The following is a 20,699-nucleotide window of genomic DNA, read 5'->3' on the forward strand; positions in this document are numbered from 1 at the left end:
AACTCTTGTTCTTGGGGCTGTAAATTCAAGCCCCACATAAATGTGTTTCTGTCAATTTCAACTTTAAGATTTAATTTTCATCTTCATATTTTTTCCTTTGAATTATTTAAGATAACTGTGTATAATTTTACAGAAACAATTATTTCTCTTTTTTAAAAAACCTGGCTGTACATTTTCCAGGATGGTAACATTGATCATAAAATTGTTTTTTTCTACTATTTTTTTCCCTCAGGCCTTTAAATTCCTCTATATAACACATGAACTCCAAATCATAAGCTAAAGGTGATGAATGTTTGATGGAGGAACATATGCAGGGAGAAAAAAATGGCTCAATAACTGTATTATTCACAGCCAAGCCAAACCATCTCATTGAAATTGTTGAGAGGGAACAATTTATGGTATGAGTTATTAACCTCAAATGTATAAAATATTATTGGTAATATCTTTATGTAGGCTATCTTTAATTTTATACCTTATTCTCCCTTGACTTCATATGAGAAGGAATTACTGAATTGATAAGTAATTCTAATTTGGTTTTTCATACTGGCCTTCTCCTCTACTTGATAAAAATGGCTGGGTCCCTATCAAATTCCAATACCTTAATAATCTAATAAGTTGATAAAACTTCTTGTTGGCAAAATCGGTTCTTTATGTATCCTTCAAACAAATGAGAAAAGAAATATGCAGCCAAGAATACTTTATTCAACAAGACTGTCATTCAGAGAAAGAGAGTTTCCCAGACAAAAACTAAAGGAGTTCATGACCACTAAACTAGCCCTGCAAGAAATATTAAAAAGGACTTTTGAGGAGGGTGAGGGAGACCAAAAGCAATAAAGACTAGAAAGGAACAGAGAACATCACCAGATACACCAGCTTTATAGCGGCACTAAATTTGTATCTATTAATAATTATTCTAAATACAAGGAAATATTACTCAGCCATCAAGAAGAATGAAATCTTGCCATTTGCAACAACATGAATGAAGCTAAAGTGTATTATGCTAAGTGAAATAAGTCAGAAAAAGACATAATACCATATGATTTCACTCAACTGTAGAATTTAAAATAAATGAACATATGAGAAGGAAAAAAGGGGGAAGCAAACCCCGAGACTCTTAATGATAGAGAACAAACTGACGGTTGATGGAAGGAGGTGGATGGGAGATGGGCTAAATGAGTGATGGGTATTAGGGAGAGCACTTGTTATGATGAGCACAGGTTATTATATGTAAGTGATAAAGCACTAAATTCTACTCCTGAAGCCAATATTGCACTATATGTTAATTAACTGAAATTTAAATAAAAATTTAGGGAGAAAATGAGAGAAGAGCATGTTTTATCAGATGAATATATAGGAAGCTGTCTGATAATGTGATGCTAAGGAAGACATATGACAGACTTTGACAGCTAAGAATTGTACTCCCCAGCTTTGGCTTACTATCACTCTTTATGGGATGTCCAGGAAAAGATAAATGAATCAAACAGAAAATTATCGATACCATTTTTAGAAACAATTCTAACACATATCCTGCTGTGGTTTGTCTCACAAACATGGAAGGAGTGAAACCTGATTTCTGCCCCTGGCTTTTTCCTAGCTAGCCATGTGATCCTTGGTAAATCAGTTAGCCACCGAGTCTCTTTAGTCCTCTAGTGCTGTTGGATCTAGGCCATGCTTAGGTCAAGCCACCTATGAAGATATGCACAGGTATGGGGGCCATGCCAAAAGAGAGGGCGGCTTATTAATTTATCAGTCTGGAAAAAATCCTGCTAAGAGAAAGACATGGTAATATGAGTCTAGAATATGAAAATAATAGGTCTAGAGTATAATAGTCTTCAAGCTGACGGAAGAGGATCTCAAAAAATAACAGTGCTGAGTAGTAGAATGACAAGATGAAGTGATGCTTGCTTAGTTTTAGAAAGGCTTTTGGGAACTAATTCTTCAAAAGTCTCAGTATCCCAAGACAGCACTCCCAAAGGACTTGTCAGGTCTTCACTCAGCCTAGCATGACAGTGTTTGTCATTAGTAAACAAGATATCGTATATCCTTTCCTCATAGGTGAAAGAGCAAGACAAAAGCTGCTTTATACTTCACAAGAGCACCTATTTGGTGTTTAACTTTGTAGTATTAAAAGCAAAAACAAAATACAAAGCCAAGAAACAAAAGCAGAGATGAATCTTTCACTGAGTGATAAACCTTTGTGAATGGAATATGAGGATATTAAAATATGACTGTTCCAGCCATCCAGAAGATAAATCACATTTTTTTCAGCTACAGAGTTTTCCAGCTGTGAGCACTGTTACACTGAATAAAGTGAAGCTTAATAAGTGGCTGTTTGATGCTTTCCTTTTATGACAAATCCTTTCTTCTTTAGTGATTTCTTTGTGACCAGCCCTGTGCTTTTCCCAGAATTTAAAGTCATCTACTGATGACAGAATAATTTTGCAGAGAGAGAAAGGCTAAAGGCTTTTGTGTGGGTTTAAAGGGATGTGACATATGGAGAGAGTTCTTTGGATCTCCTAAGGGATTGAAGAGTTAAACATGTAGGTTAGTCTCTTAAGGAAATAAATAAATAAATAAATAAATAAATAAATAAATAAATAAATAAATAAATAATAACCGATATTTATTATATTTCTCATTTTTATCAAATATATATAAATAATAAGTAAATATTTACCAGTATAATATATAAAATGCTGTCTTCTTCTGCTGTTTCTATTTATTTTCTTAGTCTTTGGCTTCACATATTTAAGTTTTTGTGCTCCTGTCTTCTATGCTTCCTCCCTTAACCAACAATTAAATATACACTATATTAGTTTTATCCTGCTGCCTATTTGGTTGAAAAAAGGATTAAAAACAGTACTATACTTGGAGTTTTGTTGGAATGGGAAACTTTCAGCTTGCATAATACAGTTTCTAGACTTGGACTCTTAAAAATATTGACAAAGTCATGACAAAGCAGAGGAACTATTATAGATTTAAAGAGGGTAAAGAGATATAATAACCAAATTTAACCATAAACCTTGGTTAAATTCTGGACAGTAATAATCCATTTGGGGCCCTTTTAAGGGAATTTGAATAGGAGCTACATATTCAGTGATACTGTGGAATTAAACTGTTACTTTAACTGTGATAATGGCATTTAGTTATGTGGGACAGTTCCTTATTCTTAGAAAATGCATGCTAAAATATATAGTAGTGGGATGTCGTATCTCCAATTTATATTCAAATGGTTCAGAAGATATCTCTACATTTAGAAAAAAAGAATGAAAGCCAATGTGGCAAAATAGTAATTGGTAAATATAGCTAAAGAGTATATGGGTATTGTACTATTTCAGCTCCTCTTGTAGTTTAGAAAATTTTGAAAACTGAAAAGCTAGAAGAAAAATACACAAGATATAAATAATAGACTAGGTGCTTTTACGTGTTGTTTTCTACTACCTCATCTATGCATCTAGTACATTAACTGGGTATTAACTGGTTAAATTCTCTAAGAAAACCCAAAAACTTCTAAGCAAACTATCTGGTTGCACAGAGTATTAAAAAGCCTATGGCTTGAAACACAGCTTTTAAAATCTGCTATCTTCCTGTCTCTAAGGAAGTGTCCTTCCTGTGGCAAGATAGGGTAAGTTATAACCAGCATTAAAAACATAGATAAAGAAACAAGCACGAATGGACTCTTAGACATGCTATTACAATTTCACTTAAAAATTGAGGCTTTGTGAGTTTATACAAACCTGAGACCCTGCCTCCTCTTCTCTCACCTCCACAATATTTTTTAGTATTATTAAAACCCCATTTTTTCTTCCAAACACTTAATCAAAGCAAGTTAACATTGTATTCACCTCAGTTTTGCTACAGTGTAACACACAAAAAATATACTGCTTATTAGAGCTATAAAGAAAACATTTCGCATTTCTAGCTCAGTGCCCTAGCATGTTTTAATTGTTCAACTTTTTAAAGAGCATGTTGGAATACAGTAGATGTAGGTGATGAAATCTCTGATTAGGATGTACAGTTTCTGGGACACCTGAGTGGCTCAGCACTTAAGCGTCTTCCTTTGACTTAGGCGTGATCCCGAGTCTGGGGATCCAGTCCCACATAGGGCTCCCTGTGGGGAGCCTGCTTCTCCCTCTGCCTCTGCCTCTGTCTCAGCCTTTCTCTCTCTCTGTCTCTCATGAGTAAATAAAAATCTTTTTTTTTAAAGTCCACTTTCTACTATAACTGTATACACATTGCACAAATACATAGTCATTTTTTTCCTGTCAACTATTGCATTTACTGATTTTCCAATCGTAATGAATATGTGATACATCTTGGGCACATTCCATCTCTACCTCATCTTTTCCTGGATTGCAGCTCCCAGTGGTTTTAGGGATAAAACAGATGAATGTATATACCTAAAGTCATTAAAACAGTCCAAGTAGTGAAACACCAGAATCAATGCTCTTAGGAAAATGCTCCTTTACACACACTTATGGTTATATTAAAGAACATAGTTTTCGACTGTATCAACCTGTTACCTGATAAAAAGTTTAGCTGATTGGATCCCTTATTTATTGGCATATCCCCTCAAAGATATTGATATTTTTAAGTTTTTTTTCTTGATTTTATTTATTCACAAGAGACACACAGAGATAGGCAGAGGGAAAAACAGGCTCCCCACAGGGAGTCCAATGTGGGACTCCATCACTGGGACCCCAGGATCACGACCTGAGCCTCAACCACTGAGCCACCCAGGTGCCTCAATACTTTAAAGTTTTTTTTTTTTTTTTAATTTTTATTTATTTATGATAGTCACAGAGAGAGAGAGAGAGAGGGAGGCAGAGACATAGGCAGAGGGAGAAGCAGGCTCCATGCACTGGGAGCCTGATGTGGGATTCGATCCCCGGTATCCAGGATCGTGCCCCAGGCCAAAGGCAGGCGCCAAACCGCTGCGCCACCCAGGGATCCCTACTTTAAAGTTTTTAAAGAATTATTCTGCTAGTCCTCAGATCTTTGGTTTTCCTTCATTCTTATGAACAAGTATTTTAGTGTTCAGTCAGTGTTCATATATGTGGGTTGTTTTTCTGATCTTTTTTTAAAAATATTTATTCATGAGAGACAGAAAGAGAGAGGCAGAGACACAGGCAGAGGGAGAAGTAGGCTCCATGAAGGGAGCCTAACATGGGACTCGATCCCGGAAACTCCAGGACCACACCCTGGGCCAAAGGCAGGCGCCAAACTGCTGAGCCACCCAGGGATCCCTGTTTTTCTGATCTTAAACATTATTTAGTTCCTCATCATACATTACTAAACTTTAAAATAATAATATTTTCTCTTTGAGAGCTAAGTTAACTAAGAAAGGGATTTGAGTTCAAAATTGAACCAACCTCTATAGACAGGGAACTGACCAGCTGAAACTAATATAGAAATAATATGAAGTGAAACTGATAGCAGAATTAGAAGAAATTAATTTAAGAAACCAGTTTTCCTTTGTTTTAAAATACATTCACTCTTGGAATGTAGAGATTATGTGTAAATAAGTTTATTAGTCTTGGTCATTTACCAAACTTTGTGCTGGTAGTTAAAAGAAATATTTACCTCTTTTTATTTATGTATTTATTTATTTATGTATTTATTTATTTATGTATTTATATGGGGGGGATTGTTTTGTGTGCTTTTTAAAATTTTTTTAAAATAATAAATTTATTTTTTATTGGTGTTCAATTTGCCAACATACAGAATAACACCCAGTGCTCATCCCGTCAAGTTACCGCTTTTTTATATACAAAGGTAGAGTAAGTAAATTCTATAATAAGCATACACTTGTAAAATATTTGAGAATCTTAAAAGGTGAAAGTGTTTCAAAACTGGCATATAAATAAAATTTTGAATTTGTATTCAAAATTTTCAAAGATGGTACAAGCCAGTGTGTTTCTTTCTTTTCTTTTTTAATAATCTTTTTTTTTTTTTTTTTAAGATTTTACTTATTTATTCATGAGAGAGACAGAGAGAGAGAGAGACAGAGACACAGGGACACAGGCAGAGGGAGAAGCAGGCTCCATACAGGGAGCCCAATGTGGGACTCCATCCCGGGTCTCCAGGATCATACCCTGGGCTGAAGGCGATGCCAAACCACTGAGCCACCGGGGCTGCCCAGCCAGTGTGTTTGAAGTATAGATCTACACAATAGCTATATCAGAACTACCACTTATATAACTATCAAAGTGTGCAGAATTTCAAACCCCATTCACGGATGTTTAGAATTCATTAGGTCAGAAATAGATTCTCTTAATCTGTGTGTTTACAAAACGCCTAACCATTATCATCTTTGGGAATCACTGTTTTAAGCATTTCCTAGGTTCTGTTGTTTGTAGTATATTTGTATACCTTGTTGTTTATGTTATAAATTTTATTTGTATTCATTTAGTTAGCCACATTTTAAAAAATATCTCTTAGGGCAGCCCGGGTGGCTCAGCGGTTTAGCGCTGCCTTCAGCCCAGGGTGTGAATCTGGAGACCCGGCATCGAGTCCCACGTCAGGTTCCCTGCATGGAGCCTGCTTCTCCCCCTACCTGTGTCTCTGTGTGTTTCTCATGAATAAATAAAATCTTTAAAAAATATATCTCTTAGGATGTTTTTGTTGCAGATAATAGGAGACTCTATTCTGGATGTATTTATGGCTTAAATAATGAAGGAAATTTATTGGCTTATGTATTTGAAAAGTCCAGAAATAGGATGTATTTCAGGAAAAGTTTGATTTGGGTTCCAACATGTTTCATTAGACGTGATTCTAAAGGCTCTGCTTATCTTTTTTTTTTTTAATTTATTCATTTTAGGAGAGATTGTGCGAGTGGGAGGAGGGGCAGAGAAGGGAGAGAGAATCCTCAACCAGATGCCCTGCTGAGCACAGAGCTGGATGCAGGGCTCAGTCTCAGGACCCCAAGATCATGACCTGAGTCGGAATCAAGAGTCAGTCACTTATTGGACTGAGCTAGCCAAGCCCCCTTCTGCTTGTCATTTTTTATCCTTAGAAGGCTTTTCTCATTGTGTTAAAATGGCTAACAAATAAGCCTTATACCTACTTATCATAATATCCAGAATAAGAAGGTATAACCCATAATTTCCAGTAAAAGTTTTGAGAGTCACTATTTGAGTAAGACCTGAACCAGACACACAGTACAAACAGATGTGACTATCCTGTTTGGTTTAAACCCTACCAATCAGGGCCTACCTGTGAGGTTAAGGATGGGGATAATTCCTATCCTATGACCACTACATAATGAAGGAGAGAAAATAGATCCTGATATAACGATTGTAAAATCTACTCTAAAATACTATAGAGATAAACTGTAACTCAGCTTAGTCTCTAAAATTACATTGTTTTAATGAAGTACTAATTTATGATTTAATATTTTCAGTTTCTTAAGTTTCTAGTAAAATATGGAGAAAGTTCTAATTTTAGAGCAACAGGTAGATTATAAACAAAGAACCAGTAAGTAACCTTGGGGAGATAAATACCTCCCACATATGGAAATGAACTACAGTATGGCTTAAGTGCTTGTTTTCTAGAGGGATGGGAGGCATGTATTCTTTTTGTATTGATGATTTCTTCCAGTATTTTATTATGAAGATTTTCAAACATACAAAAGTTGAAAGAGTTGGACAGGGAACATTCACCACCTCCATATGGAATTAATATTTTTATATATTTGTTTTATCTGTTGCTTTATTAGATACTTACCTATCCACCATTCAAGCTATCTTTTATTTTTTTTATGCATTTCAGAGTAAGTTAAAGTTGTTATACTCTCTCCCTAATCACTTAAACATGCCTATCTTTAGATTTTTGATGAACTTTTGACTAAGAAACTTCTACATGTAACTATAGCTTAAAGCTTTAATATGAATTAGATTATTATGGACATCATGATGATAATTGCTAAAATAATTATTGAAAGATCCAAGAGTGAAAGTGAATTGAAGCCTTTTATAAATATCACTTTATGTTCTCTTAATCTAAAGTTTCTTTTATTGCATGACAAAGCTAATATACTTAAGGTCAGTTCAGTGAAATTATAGAATTACCAAACTTGTTGATGTATTGGAGCTCTTACTTTAAGTGTGTTACTTGCCTAATTAGTTTTGCTTAGGAAACCACTTAACTGGCAATCTGTTGTTACTATCAGCTGAGCCAAAAGAAAATGTCAAGAAAATCCAGGTTAGTGGTAAATTTATTAGTATAGCTGACATTTTCCCACCTCCTTATCAGAAAAGAACCATGTGGACATGATTGAAAAGAGAAAACTAAAAATTTTTGCAAAAAACCTTTAAACATTAGATAATTGAATAAACTCTCTCAGAGGTGAAATTAAATTGTTACCCACTTTTTATAATAGTTAACTGGATTTTTTTTTTTTTTTGGCATTGTAAATGTGTATTTAGTTACCTTTAAGGAAGACCCTAAAGAGCTTTGATTAACATATTTAAATGACAGCCCATTTGCAGAGCATAAAAATCAGACTTTTAGAGAAAATGTTACTTATATTTTTAAATTTATTAATTAGCATGTAGGACATCTCTCACTTTACTCCACTTCTTGAAGTACCAGCCATATTCCCTTGCAGCAGACTGTTAAATCAGAACCTTATGCAGAGCATTTCAACCAGTATGCCTGTCATACTGGCATGCTTGCTATTAAAATGTGGTAACTGTGCAGGGATGGGGTCAGTGCTAGAGTGTAGAGCTGCTTAATTACCCTTCCTTTGCCCTCAGTTTAGTCAGTGTGCCTTACAAGTTATTATTTGGGTGTGTGTGTATTTGTGTGTACCTACAGAAATAATGGTTTGATGGGTATCAGATTTTTTTTTTTTAAGATTTTATTTATTTGTTCATCAGAGACATAGGCAGAGGGAGAAGCAGGCTCCATGCAGGGAGCCCGACATGGGACTAAATCCCAAGCCTCCAGGATCACGCCCTGGGCCGAAGGCGGCACTAAACCACTGAGCCACCTGGGCTGCCCGGCATCAGATTTTTTTGCTAAACTTTTGAATGTATGTTAAAAGTTTTCCAGAGAAACATAATATTAAGCTTAAATAGTTATGTTTAAATCTAAAAGAACAATTATATACAATTATATTTAATCAAATATATAAAATTTTTCCCTTTGAAATTCTGCCTTTTTTCTACATTGAATTGAAATTCAAGGAACACTTGATTTTTTTAGTCATAAAGGCCATAAGAGGGCTTCTTTGACTTTTCACAAATATCATTCAGGAGTCTTTTTTTTTTTCCTTAAGTAAAAAACATTCCATTTCTTTATTGTAAAATTTCTTAATTGCCCTGCTTTTTATTAAATACTGGCTTTCCTCTAAAGAAATCAAGGTGCAAAATTTTTGGCTAAATCTTACTAAGACCTACCTTTGGGGTAACATATCTTTGGAGTCAGTCACTTTTTGTAAAACAAATTTAATCATTTTTTTTTTTTTAAGATTTTATTTATTCATGAGAGACACACAGAACGTGAGAGAGAGAGGCAGAGGGAGAAGCAGGCTCCATGCAGGAAGCCCGATGTGGGACTCCATCCTGAGACTAGATCCCAGGACTCTAGGATCACACCCTGAGCCAAAGGCAGCTGCTCAACCACTGAGCCACCCAGGCATCCCAAATTTCATCTTACATGCCAAACTTTTCTTTCATGCAGGTTTCCCTATAGGAAAGAATTAGTATTAATTATGATTATTGGTCATTTGACAGCTTTTCAGACCTAATGTGTTCTGCATTCTTGAACTTCTCTCTTACAACATTAGTACTTACTTTGGACATTGTCATTTTATTCATCCTGAGGATTTTATTTTGTCCTGCATGATACTCTTACTTTGGGATATTCAAAATTGTCAAGACCTTTGCTTTCACTGGAGACCGGATTTAAAGAAAACTTTTCTAAATCTAATCCCAAACCACAGATATCTAGCCTTTCCATCTCTTCCATGAGGATTTCTTCCTAGTAGGCAATTATACTTTCCATTTAATCAACTATTTCAAGACAGTTAATATGGCACAATGCTAAAATTAGGCTAAAATTAGAAGCCATCAAAGAGGACAGCTAAACACATAATAACCAAAGGAGTGATTCTTATCAAATTAGTCCCCTTTGGAAGTTGCCATTTCTCATGCCATATATGGAATTTGGAAAATACATTCTATAAAATTAATTTAATTTTCAGTGAATATTCTTTCTCCATATATTTTTTTCTTTTTTCCACATTCTTCCTTTTCTCCCCCCTTGATTCACTCACTACTTTTCCCCTCTACTTGACATAATCTTCTCCTACTTTGAGGATATACAGAACTGAGATGGAATAAGTCTAGAACCAAGGGAAATTGTGGAACATATGAATGAAAAAAAAAAAACACAGCTTCATATATGATTTAATTGGGGCTCTGAGTTGATATCTCTGCTGTTTTGGTTTTGGTTTTTTTAATTGAGTATAATTGACATACAATGTTATATTAGTTTCAGGTGTACAGTTTAGTGATTTGACAAGTTTATACATTATGTTCACCACCAATATAGCTACCATCTGTCCCATTACATTGCTATTACAATATCATCGACTGTATTCCTTATGCTGTGCCTTTATTCCCATAACTGGAAGCCTGTATCTCCCACTCCCCTTCACTCATTTTGCCCAAACCCACATCCCCTTCCCCTCTAGCAACCATTAGTTTGTTCTATTTATAGCTCTGATTCTGCTTTTTATGTGTTTATTAATTTTTTTCTTTTAAGATTCCACTTATAAGTGAAATCATATGGTAGTTGTCTTTCTCAATCTGACTTATTTCACTTAACATTATACCCTCTAGGTCCAATAACATTGTTTCAAATGGCATGGTCTTATCCTTTTTATGGATATGCAATATTCTATTGAATATACATACCACAAATTCCTTATCTATTTGTCTATTGATGGATACTTAGGTTGCTTCCTTCCTGGCTATTGCAGATATGCTGCAATAAACATAAGGGTGCATATATCTTTTTAAATTTGTGTTTTTGTTTTCTCTGGGTTAATACCCAATAGTGGAAACATTGGATCATATTTTATGATCCAGTTATTCTATTTTTTATTTTTTGAGGAAATTCCATACTGTTTTCCAGAGTGGTTGCATCAATTTACATTTCTGTCAGTAGGTCATGAGGATTCCTTATACTCCACATCCTTGTCAGCACTTGTTATTTCTTCTTCTTTTTTAAAAAAATATAAGTGTTTATTTTGGGCTCTCACATCTTTTATTTTTTTTAAATTTTATTTATTTATTCATGACAGACACAGCAAGCGAGAGAGAGAGAGAGAGAGAGAGAGAGAAAGAGAGAGAGAGGCAGAGACACAGGCAGAGAGAGAAGCAGGCTCCATGCAGAGAGCCTGATGTGGAACTCGATCCCGGATCTCCAGGATCATCCCCGGGCTGAAGGCGGCGCCAAACTGCTTGGCCCTATTTCTTCTCTTTTTAATTCTAGCCATTTGTTGTGACAGGTGTGAGGTGATAACTCATGTGGTTTTGATTTACATTTTCCGCTAAACCACTGGGCCATCGGGGCTGCCCTCCTTTTCCCATTTTAAATTGGATTGTTTGGATTTGGGGATAGGAACTCCTTATTGGATGTATCATTTGCATATATCTTCTCCCATTCAGTAGATTGCCTTTTTGTTTTATTGCCTTTTTCTTGATGATTTCCTTTGCTGTGCAGAAAGCTTTCTATTTTGGTGTAGTCCAGTAGTTTATTTTTGCTTTTGTTTCCCTTGTCTTAGGAAACATGTAGGAAAAAAATGTTGCTATAGCTAATGGCAGAGAAATTATTGTCTGCACTCTCTTGTAGGATTTTTATGGTTTCATGTGTCCCATGTAGGTCTTTAATTCATTTTGAGGGTTTTTGTGTGTGTGTATATGGTGTAAGAAAAATGGTTCAGTTTCTTTTTTTTGTTTTTTTTTTTTTTTGTACCTATATAGTTTTCCCAGCACCATTTATTGAAGAGACTGTCTTTTCCTCATTATATATATACTTGCTGGGGATCCCTGGGTGGCACAGCGGTTTAGCGCCTGCCTTTGGCCCAGGGCGCGATCCTGGAGACCCAGGATCGAATCCCACGTCGGGCTCCTGGTGCATGGAGCCTGCTTCTCCCTCTGCCTGTGTCTCTGCCTCTGTCTCTCCCTCTCTCTCTGTGTGTGTGTGTGACTATCATAAATAAATAAAAATTTAAATATATATACACACACACATATATACTTGCTTCCTTTGTCATAGATTGACTATATAATCATGGGTTTATTTCTGGGGCTCCATTGATCTATGTGTCTATATATATTTTTTGCCAGTACCATACTGTTTTGATTACTGCAGCTTTGTAGTATATTTTGAAATCTGGTATTATAAGATGTTTGTTCTTGGGGTCCCTGGGTGGCTCAGCGGTTTGGCGCCTGCCTTTGGCCCGGGGTGTGATCCTGGAGACTCGGGATCGAGTCCCACGTTGGGCTCCCTGCATGGAGCCTGCTTCTCCCTCTGCCTGTGTATCTGCCCCTCTCTCTCTCTCTCTCTCTCTCTCTCTCTCTCTCTCATCAATCAACCAATCAATCAATCTTGTTTTTTTTAAGATGTTTGTTCTTCTTTATCAGGATTGCTTTGGCTTAAACCAATGTTTCTAACTAAATTTTCAAAAAATATTTTTTTCTTAAATATGGGCTTATGGCTAAAAATCATAAGGTGTCTGTTTAATATGTTTAAGAAGCCTAGTGCATTTGGAATATAATTGTTAAATTAGTTCCTTTTTGTAAATAAGATTTTATTTTTAAGAAATATCCACACCCAGCTTGTGGCTCAAACTCATAACTCCAAGATCAAGAGCCACATGCTCCAGTGACTGAGCCAGCCAGGTACCCCTAAATTAGACAGTTCTTTGCCTAGATGATAATATGTGATTTTCATGTGTTCAAATATATAAGAAAAGTTTTAAAGCCTGTAGAAGCACCGGCTAGCTCATTTGGTAGAGCATGAGACTCTTAAAGCCTATAGAAACTATAGTTTTTCCTTTATATCTATACAAATATTAGCTAAACTGCTTCAGCAGGCCATATTCTAGTGAAAGATTTTTAAGGCAGATTGCCATAAACAGAAGGAGAAGAAAAAGGAGTTGGCCTGTAAGAATAATTGGATAGGATTTGAAGAGTAGACTAAGGGTACACAAGAATGCAATCAAGGTGAGAAGGACAGTTAATGAAGAAGAGCAATTCTTTTGGAATGGTACCCTGATTTTATAGGGGAGTCACCCATTCTGTTACTGGAGCAATTCTAGTTAGTTCTTCTTTCTACCAAGGATATTAGGAGAAGGTATGTAAGAAGGAAAGTAGAGCATGTACTTAGCTACAGTCAGAGGACCAAACCAGGTGATGTCTAGGGTCCCTTCTTACTGTGAATGGAAAGACTGCAGTAGAGATCTCCACATTGGAAAGTGCTCTGCAGTACAACCCTTTACTTTCCAGGTAATTTTATGGACCTACAGTACATTTTAAAATTTACTTTTAAAAAACTTATATTCAGATAGCACTAAGATAACTTTTACAGAGACTTAAAACTCTTTCAATCAAAATGTAGCTCTTTTTTACCTATATGTATGTAGTGATACTAAATGATCTTCAGGTTGGTTTGTTTCGTTTTTTTTTTAGATTTTTTTTTTTTTTTCTTAACCAAGAGACCCTGTGTGGAGTAGGAGGAGGGGCAGAGAGAGAAGGAGACAGACTCCCTGCTGAGCAGGGAGCCTGACCTGGGGCAAGTTGGATTTTTAAGAATAATAGCAAGTGTAGAACAGTGTATAGAGTGTCTGTAGTATAGGTAAAAATATGTGTGTGTATATAATTGTGTTTGATTACGTATGTACAAAATATCATGAAAAGATTACACTAAAAAAATGTCAATGGTGGTTGTCTCCATTGGAAGGAAATTGAGTGGTTGTGACTATTAAAAGTAAACCAGTACTTTTCTGCTATCAGGAGTTAGTAATTTCAGTAGATGTTTCTGGATCACAGCTTCTTCACATTTTAAGCATCAACTTAAAATAATCTGGAGATGTCATAAACAATTCAGTTTCATCCTCTCATAAGCCCTATATCTTAAAAGTCACATTTGTTTTCCGATGATAAAGAAAAAGGCAGCTTCTCTCCTCCCCGATCTGTATCCCTGGAAAATGGTCACAGTGTGGTTCTAGATCTATTTGTTATTATTGGAGTACCTTTTTATCAGCTATATCTAGGACTCCCAACATAGTTTCCTAAATTAATTAAACAGAAGAGATTCAGAGCTATCCTTTTCCTTTTAAGAATGGTTGCAGAACCTTTTCTTTGTTCTTTCCTCTGTTCGCCAAACAAAAGCTAATTCCCAGGGTAGCTGTGGGAGGCCCACTACCTTATCAACTAAGAGTTGAGTCTCTTATAGTAGAGATAGAAAATCATTAGTGCCCAATGTAACTAGGAGAATGCCTTTGAAATTCTAGGGTAATTTTTTCACTGGTAGACCCATTCAATTGTTGATTTCTAAGAATCTCTCAAAAGGTACATTTTACAAGTTGTATTTGTTGTAAACAACTTCCACTAAGCATTATTTAGAAATATTCAGTATAGTTTACTATAAATTACATTCCAGACATAGTTTGAGAATACCTTCCAGATTAGTTCAGAATTTAGCCGGTAAAAGGATATGCCTTTATGCTGTCCTATATCTTCAAATATTTGAGTACATGTTGTGAACGCTGTCTCTTGTTTTTGGTTTGTTCTGTTGTCACAAAACAGAAAGAAGAAGGAAAGCTTCAAGGACAGCTTAACAAGTCTGATTCTAACCAGTATATTAGGGAACTGAAAGATCAGATAGCAGAGCTGAATCATGAGGTAAGTGATAAATTTTGATCTTCACATATTTCTTTCTTCCTTCCTCTGTATTGTAACAACACTGTATTACTGGCTGTGGCTGACTCTTTCATGATAAATATTTTCTGTGAATCCTTGATTATGATTAAATAATAATATTTTAGAAAATTGTCTTTTTAATAAGAATTATTCTTTTACAATATTGAGAATAATTTTCCTTAAGCCTTTTTATCATGATCTAAAATTATTAATACTGGCATGGCAGTTTTTTTAAATTGTGATCTGTAAACCTTTGATAGTTTGTCTAGGTGTCATAAGTTACTTTTGTTAAACTAAAGCTTCCTTTATACCTTTCTTTATACCTAGATTTGTGTTATTTACCGTTGTGGATAGAGGGAAGTCTTTTTACTCTTGTCTTCTTATTCCCTTCATGGTGGTATTACTGAGATTGCAAAAAAGGATACTTGCCTAATATCAGTTAACAGATTTCTTAGTATCTAAGTACTTTTTAAACTGGCACTACCTTGAATCTATGAGATTTGACTCATGAAATTTTCAAATAGTATTATTAAGTACTCTCCTAAGTAATTTAAATTCATGTGTTTTGATTAGAGAGATACTTTTTGTTAATGGGGCTCTAGGTCAATTTCCTCATCCCTTATTATTTTTTAATGATAAGTACTTATCTAAACATGAATACAAAAGCATATTCTTATCTTAAATTATTTGTACAATAAGGTTTATAGTTGATAAGATTTGAGCAGGTAACATAACTTCATTTGTTGAGAAAGAAACTCATTTTGACCACTAAATTAATTGAAACCTCAAAGGAAAAGTTTGGACATTACTCTTTCCTGATATTACACCCTTCAGTTAAAGTCTGAGTGTTTTGGGTAATAACTCCTGGAGGTAGTCAATCTAAGTAAATTCTGAATGAAGAAACAAAACAGTAACAAAAATGATAAATCTTAAATGTGGTTTAATTTAACTTGTCCTAAATTTTGGGAGTCATTCCTGTGATTTTCAACCAATAATAACATTTAAGGAATTCAGGATTATATTTAATTTTTACTTATTTGTGTGTTTTTATAATCTATTCTGATCTAATAGCCATGTGTGAAAGAACAAGTTACAAATAAGATGTAGAAATTCTTCTCGTTTTGAAAATCCTAGGAATTATTCTTTTTGTTCAAAAGCTTTTCTCAAAGGAAATTTTGACTAAAGCAGTCTCTCCCTTTTTAATTTTTTATAATTTTGATTTAGAGTGATTAGAAAGCTTTAACGTTGCTGAATTAAGAAAATTGTACAGGATTGACTTTATTTCCAAGACTTGTCTAAAAATCAGCCAACAAATACTAACTTTGCCTGTCATGTAACTTCACTAAAAAAAAATTATAATCTCCTCGTCAGGACTGGCAGAAGATGGTTCATGAGAGGTCTCACTTCAATGTCATTTTTTAATGTGTGGCCTGCAAGGTAGTCTTTTGTTTTGAACAAACATGGAAAGGAAATTAATTAATAGAGTAGAATTTTCTACTGTTAAAGAGCTGGATTGTGTAAATTAAAAACTAGAACAGTTTGTGATGAGATGCTAATTGTGCTATTCATAGGGCACAGGTCCTGGGCATAAGCAGGCCCCAGTGAGAAAACCTATAGAGGGTGAGTACAGTGCAGCTGGGGACCACACAAGAGTGCAGAGGTGAGAGTGAGCCAGCATGGGTGTAGGATTTAGAGGCTAGACTCGATTAAGAATTAATGAAATTAAGTTGTGGTAAATAAGGGTAGATTGCATAGAACCAGCTTATGGTGAATCTTCAAAGCCAGGAGAGATTAAATTTACTAAATAAGATGAAACCATTATAGGTCTTCAGTTAGAGGTTCCTTTTCATTATGTTTTCTGAACAGATTTTAATACATTCACCTGTTTCAAAATTTTCCAACTAAAGAAAAGATAAATGAAAACAAGTGAAATTTCAAACCAATGTAATAGGTTATAAGTACACCTACTATACACATTTCCTTTGGCTGGGCCAGTTTCTTAAGAGGGTTAAAAAGGTATCACTTTTTTGTTCTAGTGATTTTCATTCTTGTGCTACAGCACTTCACAATGGGGGGGAAACCATAACCGAAGTCAGTCTGATCTCTACAACTTAACTTTTGCCTTGTGTGCTATAATTTGCCAGAATCTTTACCTTTTTTTTTTTTTTTAAGATTTTATTTATTTATTCATGAGAGACAGAGAGAGGCAGAGACACAGGCAGAGGGAGAAGCAGGCTCCATGTAGGGAGCCTGACACAGAACTCGATCCTCGGTCTCCAGGATCACACCCTGGGCTGAAGGCGGCACTAAACCGCTGAGCCACCCAGACTGCCAGAATCTTTACCTTTCAACATAAAAATTAACTTTAAAATATTCATATTATATTTGAACATGTGACTGTTAACAGTTACTTTGTTAGCTGATTTTTATACTTCTCAAAATGTTGAAGGAAATGTTCAGAGAAACTTTGCAGATCTATAAAATAACAGTAGCAGTTACTGTTTATTGAGTACCCCTCTATTGGTCAAGTATTGTATCAGACACTTTATATTTGTTGTTACTAACCCTCATAATAATCCCACATGATGGCAGTATTCTCAGTTGAATAAAAAGACTCACAATAATTAAGTAACTTGCTGGGGTTATACAAGTAGTAAATGGTTGAACCAGGATTGAATCAAGTTTGGTTTATTTTTTCTGTGCTGTTACAGACATGATATTAGAAAACATGTCATCAGTATTTAAAAATCTAGAGTGGAAACTAATGACAGTATTTTAACTGTGTTGTTCCTCCCAGAAACATTACTTTGTATACATTCAGTGAGTGAATTCTGCAGTTGACCTAGCCACGGGAGTCTCTCTCTCCCTGTTAGCTTTGCATATGGAGATTTATCTTCACTTCCTGCAGTTTACTGTGATCTGTCCGTGTGCCTTCTCTGACTCCCAACTCCTGCAGTTCCTATCATCATCACCTAACTAATTATGCTCTTAATCTTACCTACTTCTTGGAGCCTCTCAAACCCTGCCAGGACCCTCATAGAAGCCACTGTGGAAACCCTTGCTGCCCCAGATCTGACAAGAACCTAGGTTAAATCCTCCCCTATCTTTACATCCTATCCTCATGGCATACAAAAAAAAAGAACATGCATCCTAGTTCAAGTGCTTTTCTTATTCCATCTTCCCCACCTCTTACAACTCCTGTCCATCTATCATGACAGCCCCTACTAGGCACTTTAGTTTAGAACTGAAGTTAAAGATTGAAATATAACTCATATCCCTCAACAGGTTCACAGCCTAACAACAGAAATAGGTTTACAAATAGATTGTAATATATAATGAAAAATATAGCATTATAGTAGTTAGCATTCATTTAATAGTTGCTCTGTGCCAGACACTGTCCTAAATGTTATACTTACATTGTTTCTTTTAATCTTCATGACATTCCTATGAAGTAGGTAGCATCATTATTATTCATGTTTTACACTTAATAAAACTGAGGTTCTGGGGTACTAAATAACTCCCCATGGTCATATGCTAGTTAGTGATAGAGGTAATTCAGGTTATATGACTCCAAGCCCATTCATGTACTTAACGCCATATATTATAGCATTTTTTGAAACATATGGAATAAAATGGTAACAGCACTTGGGTTGGACTTTGAAAATTGAGAAAAAATTTGTCACGAAGATTGGGCATCACAAGCATATAAGTCAGTACAAAAAACAAAATTGTAAGTTCTAGGAATGAATAAGCCATGTACTTTTGCAACGTAGGTCTGTCTACTTACAGCTACTGACCACTAAAGACAAAGAATATTTTCTAAATGCCAGGAAAGGGAGCTAGAAGAAGGTAGAAAGATACTCCCACTTAGAAGCCAAAAGAAATACACTCAGGACTTATGTAGGTATAATCCTGTGGGTTAGCCAAATTACCAGCTGACTAGTCTTTTCTGGGTCCTTTGAAGCCTTGCTGCTATTTACAGTATTATTTTATAGGAAAATGCATACTACATAGCTGATTTGAAAACGTTTTTGGATGTAGATTATGTTTTCACTTGTTCTTGATGATGATATGTTCTGGTGGATGTTGCAGGAATACGTAAATTTATTCCAGTCCAAAGATAGTTTATGTATGCTAAAAATTAAATATTTTTATTAAACATCTTTGCTGAATTTTTATAATGTCATAATAGTTCTAATATGCTCTATGTCCTTAAAATCTCACAAAAGTAATTCTAGTTATATTTGTTTAGTAAGTTTTCAATATGGAGCAAGTTTTCCCTTTTTTCATTAAGCTTTTTTCTAGTGGTAGTTGTTACACTGGGTGTAGATATTTTGGGTGATTATTTTAATTTTCACAATTATCCTGTGAAAATTATTTTATAGCCTCAGAGAGGCTAAATAACATGTCTTCAGTCATATAATCAGTAAGTAGCAGAAACTTAAATCAAGTAGGACTTTCAGTTGACTGTAATGCATTAATTTTAAAATGAAGTAAAACCAAAACAAACTATATATTTTTAAAAAGAAAGAGAAAAAACCTTTAGAGCATTTTTTTCATTAATACATACCTTGCCTTGTTCTAGACATAATGAAGCAAGTTTGTAAAAGATGCAGAATAGCAAACTCTATTTTTGTGAGACAAAAGGAAAGAAAACTGTAGGAATATAACATGGAGCCATGAATAAGACCCATACAAAAATGCATACCACAGGAGTATCTAGATATTTCTTAAAAGTGGGCCTCAAACTTGGCTCTAGGGTTTCCAGCAATCAACACAAAAAAAGGGGAAACCTGGTCACTTTGAACATTTCAGAGTGAATGTGTAATGAAAACAGACCAGTTGGTTAGGAGAGCTGCAACTGTTCCTGATGGTAAATCCAAACAGCAGTTTCTTCATTGCTTATTCATGAACAAAACCTTCTAGTATGACCAACTATTATAGACCAGCTATTACCCTTAACATTCTATAATAAAATGGGTTCACAATCATAAAAATTGAACAGTTTAAAGCCTTGAAAGATTTTTGATAGAATTATAACATGGAGGAAAGTGCCCAGGTGATAGGTTTACAGCTCAATAAATTATCACAAAGTGATCACACCCATGTAACTACCACCCATGTCCAAGAAATAAACTCAAAGTCCCATTCATACACTCTTGAAACCACTATTCTCACCCTCTCCTTCAAAGATAACCATGATCTCAACATTAATACAATAGTTTAAGTTTTGAATTTTATATAAATGGCTGCTTATAATATATATTCTTTTGTGTCTTCTTTTGCTTAAAATTGTGAAATTTAACTATGTTATTTTAAAATGTAGCTATAGATTATTCATTCTCATCACTGTGTAATTTTCCTTTGTATAAGTATACTACAATTTATTTATCTTTTTGTTGGTGAACATTTGAATTATTTCGGGTTTGATCTGTTAAGGACACTACTGCAAATGGTTATGCCGTTTTACACTCTATGAGTCATGAAGACAGTTCTTATTGTTCTACATCCTCATCAACATGTAGAATTGATTGTCTTTATCTAATTTCTATCATTCTCTGGCTTTGAAGAGGTTTCTCATTATGGTTTTAATGTGTACTTGAGTAACTTTTTTCCCCTGGCACCTAGAACAATGTTGCCATGTAGTAGATATTCCATGAAAAAAAAATTAATGAATAAATGATTTCAAAAAGCTTTGCTGACAAGGTAACATAAAAGCTTTAATAGGAATGCTAAGAAGCTTCCTAATGTGCAAAAATCAGT

General features: G+C 34.9%; 1 protein-coding gene across 11 annotated transcripts in view; it reads left to right on the forward strand.

The window, feature by feature from the left end:
• The window catches only part of EVI5 (ecotropic viral integration site 5), a 194,883-nt gene that overhangs the window by 150,836 nt on the left and 23,348 nt on the right, over window positions 1-20,699 (forward strand). For all 11 annotated transcript variants that reach the window (XM_035718027.2, XM_035718024.2, XM_035718022.2 and 8 more), the window contains one exon: window positions 14,823-14,918. In XM_035718027.2, coding sequence (XP_035573920.1) covers window positions 14,823-14,918 — 96 coding nt within the window. The remainder of the gene's footprint in view (window positions 1-14,822; window positions 14,919-20,699) is intronic.

Source organism: Canis lupus, chromosome 6, assembly GCF_003254725.2.
Source record: "Canis lupus dingo isolate Sandy chromosome 6, ASM325472v2, whole genome shotgun sequence".
NCBI lineage: Eukaryota > Metazoa > Chordata > Mammalia > Carnivora > Canidae > Canis > Canis lupus.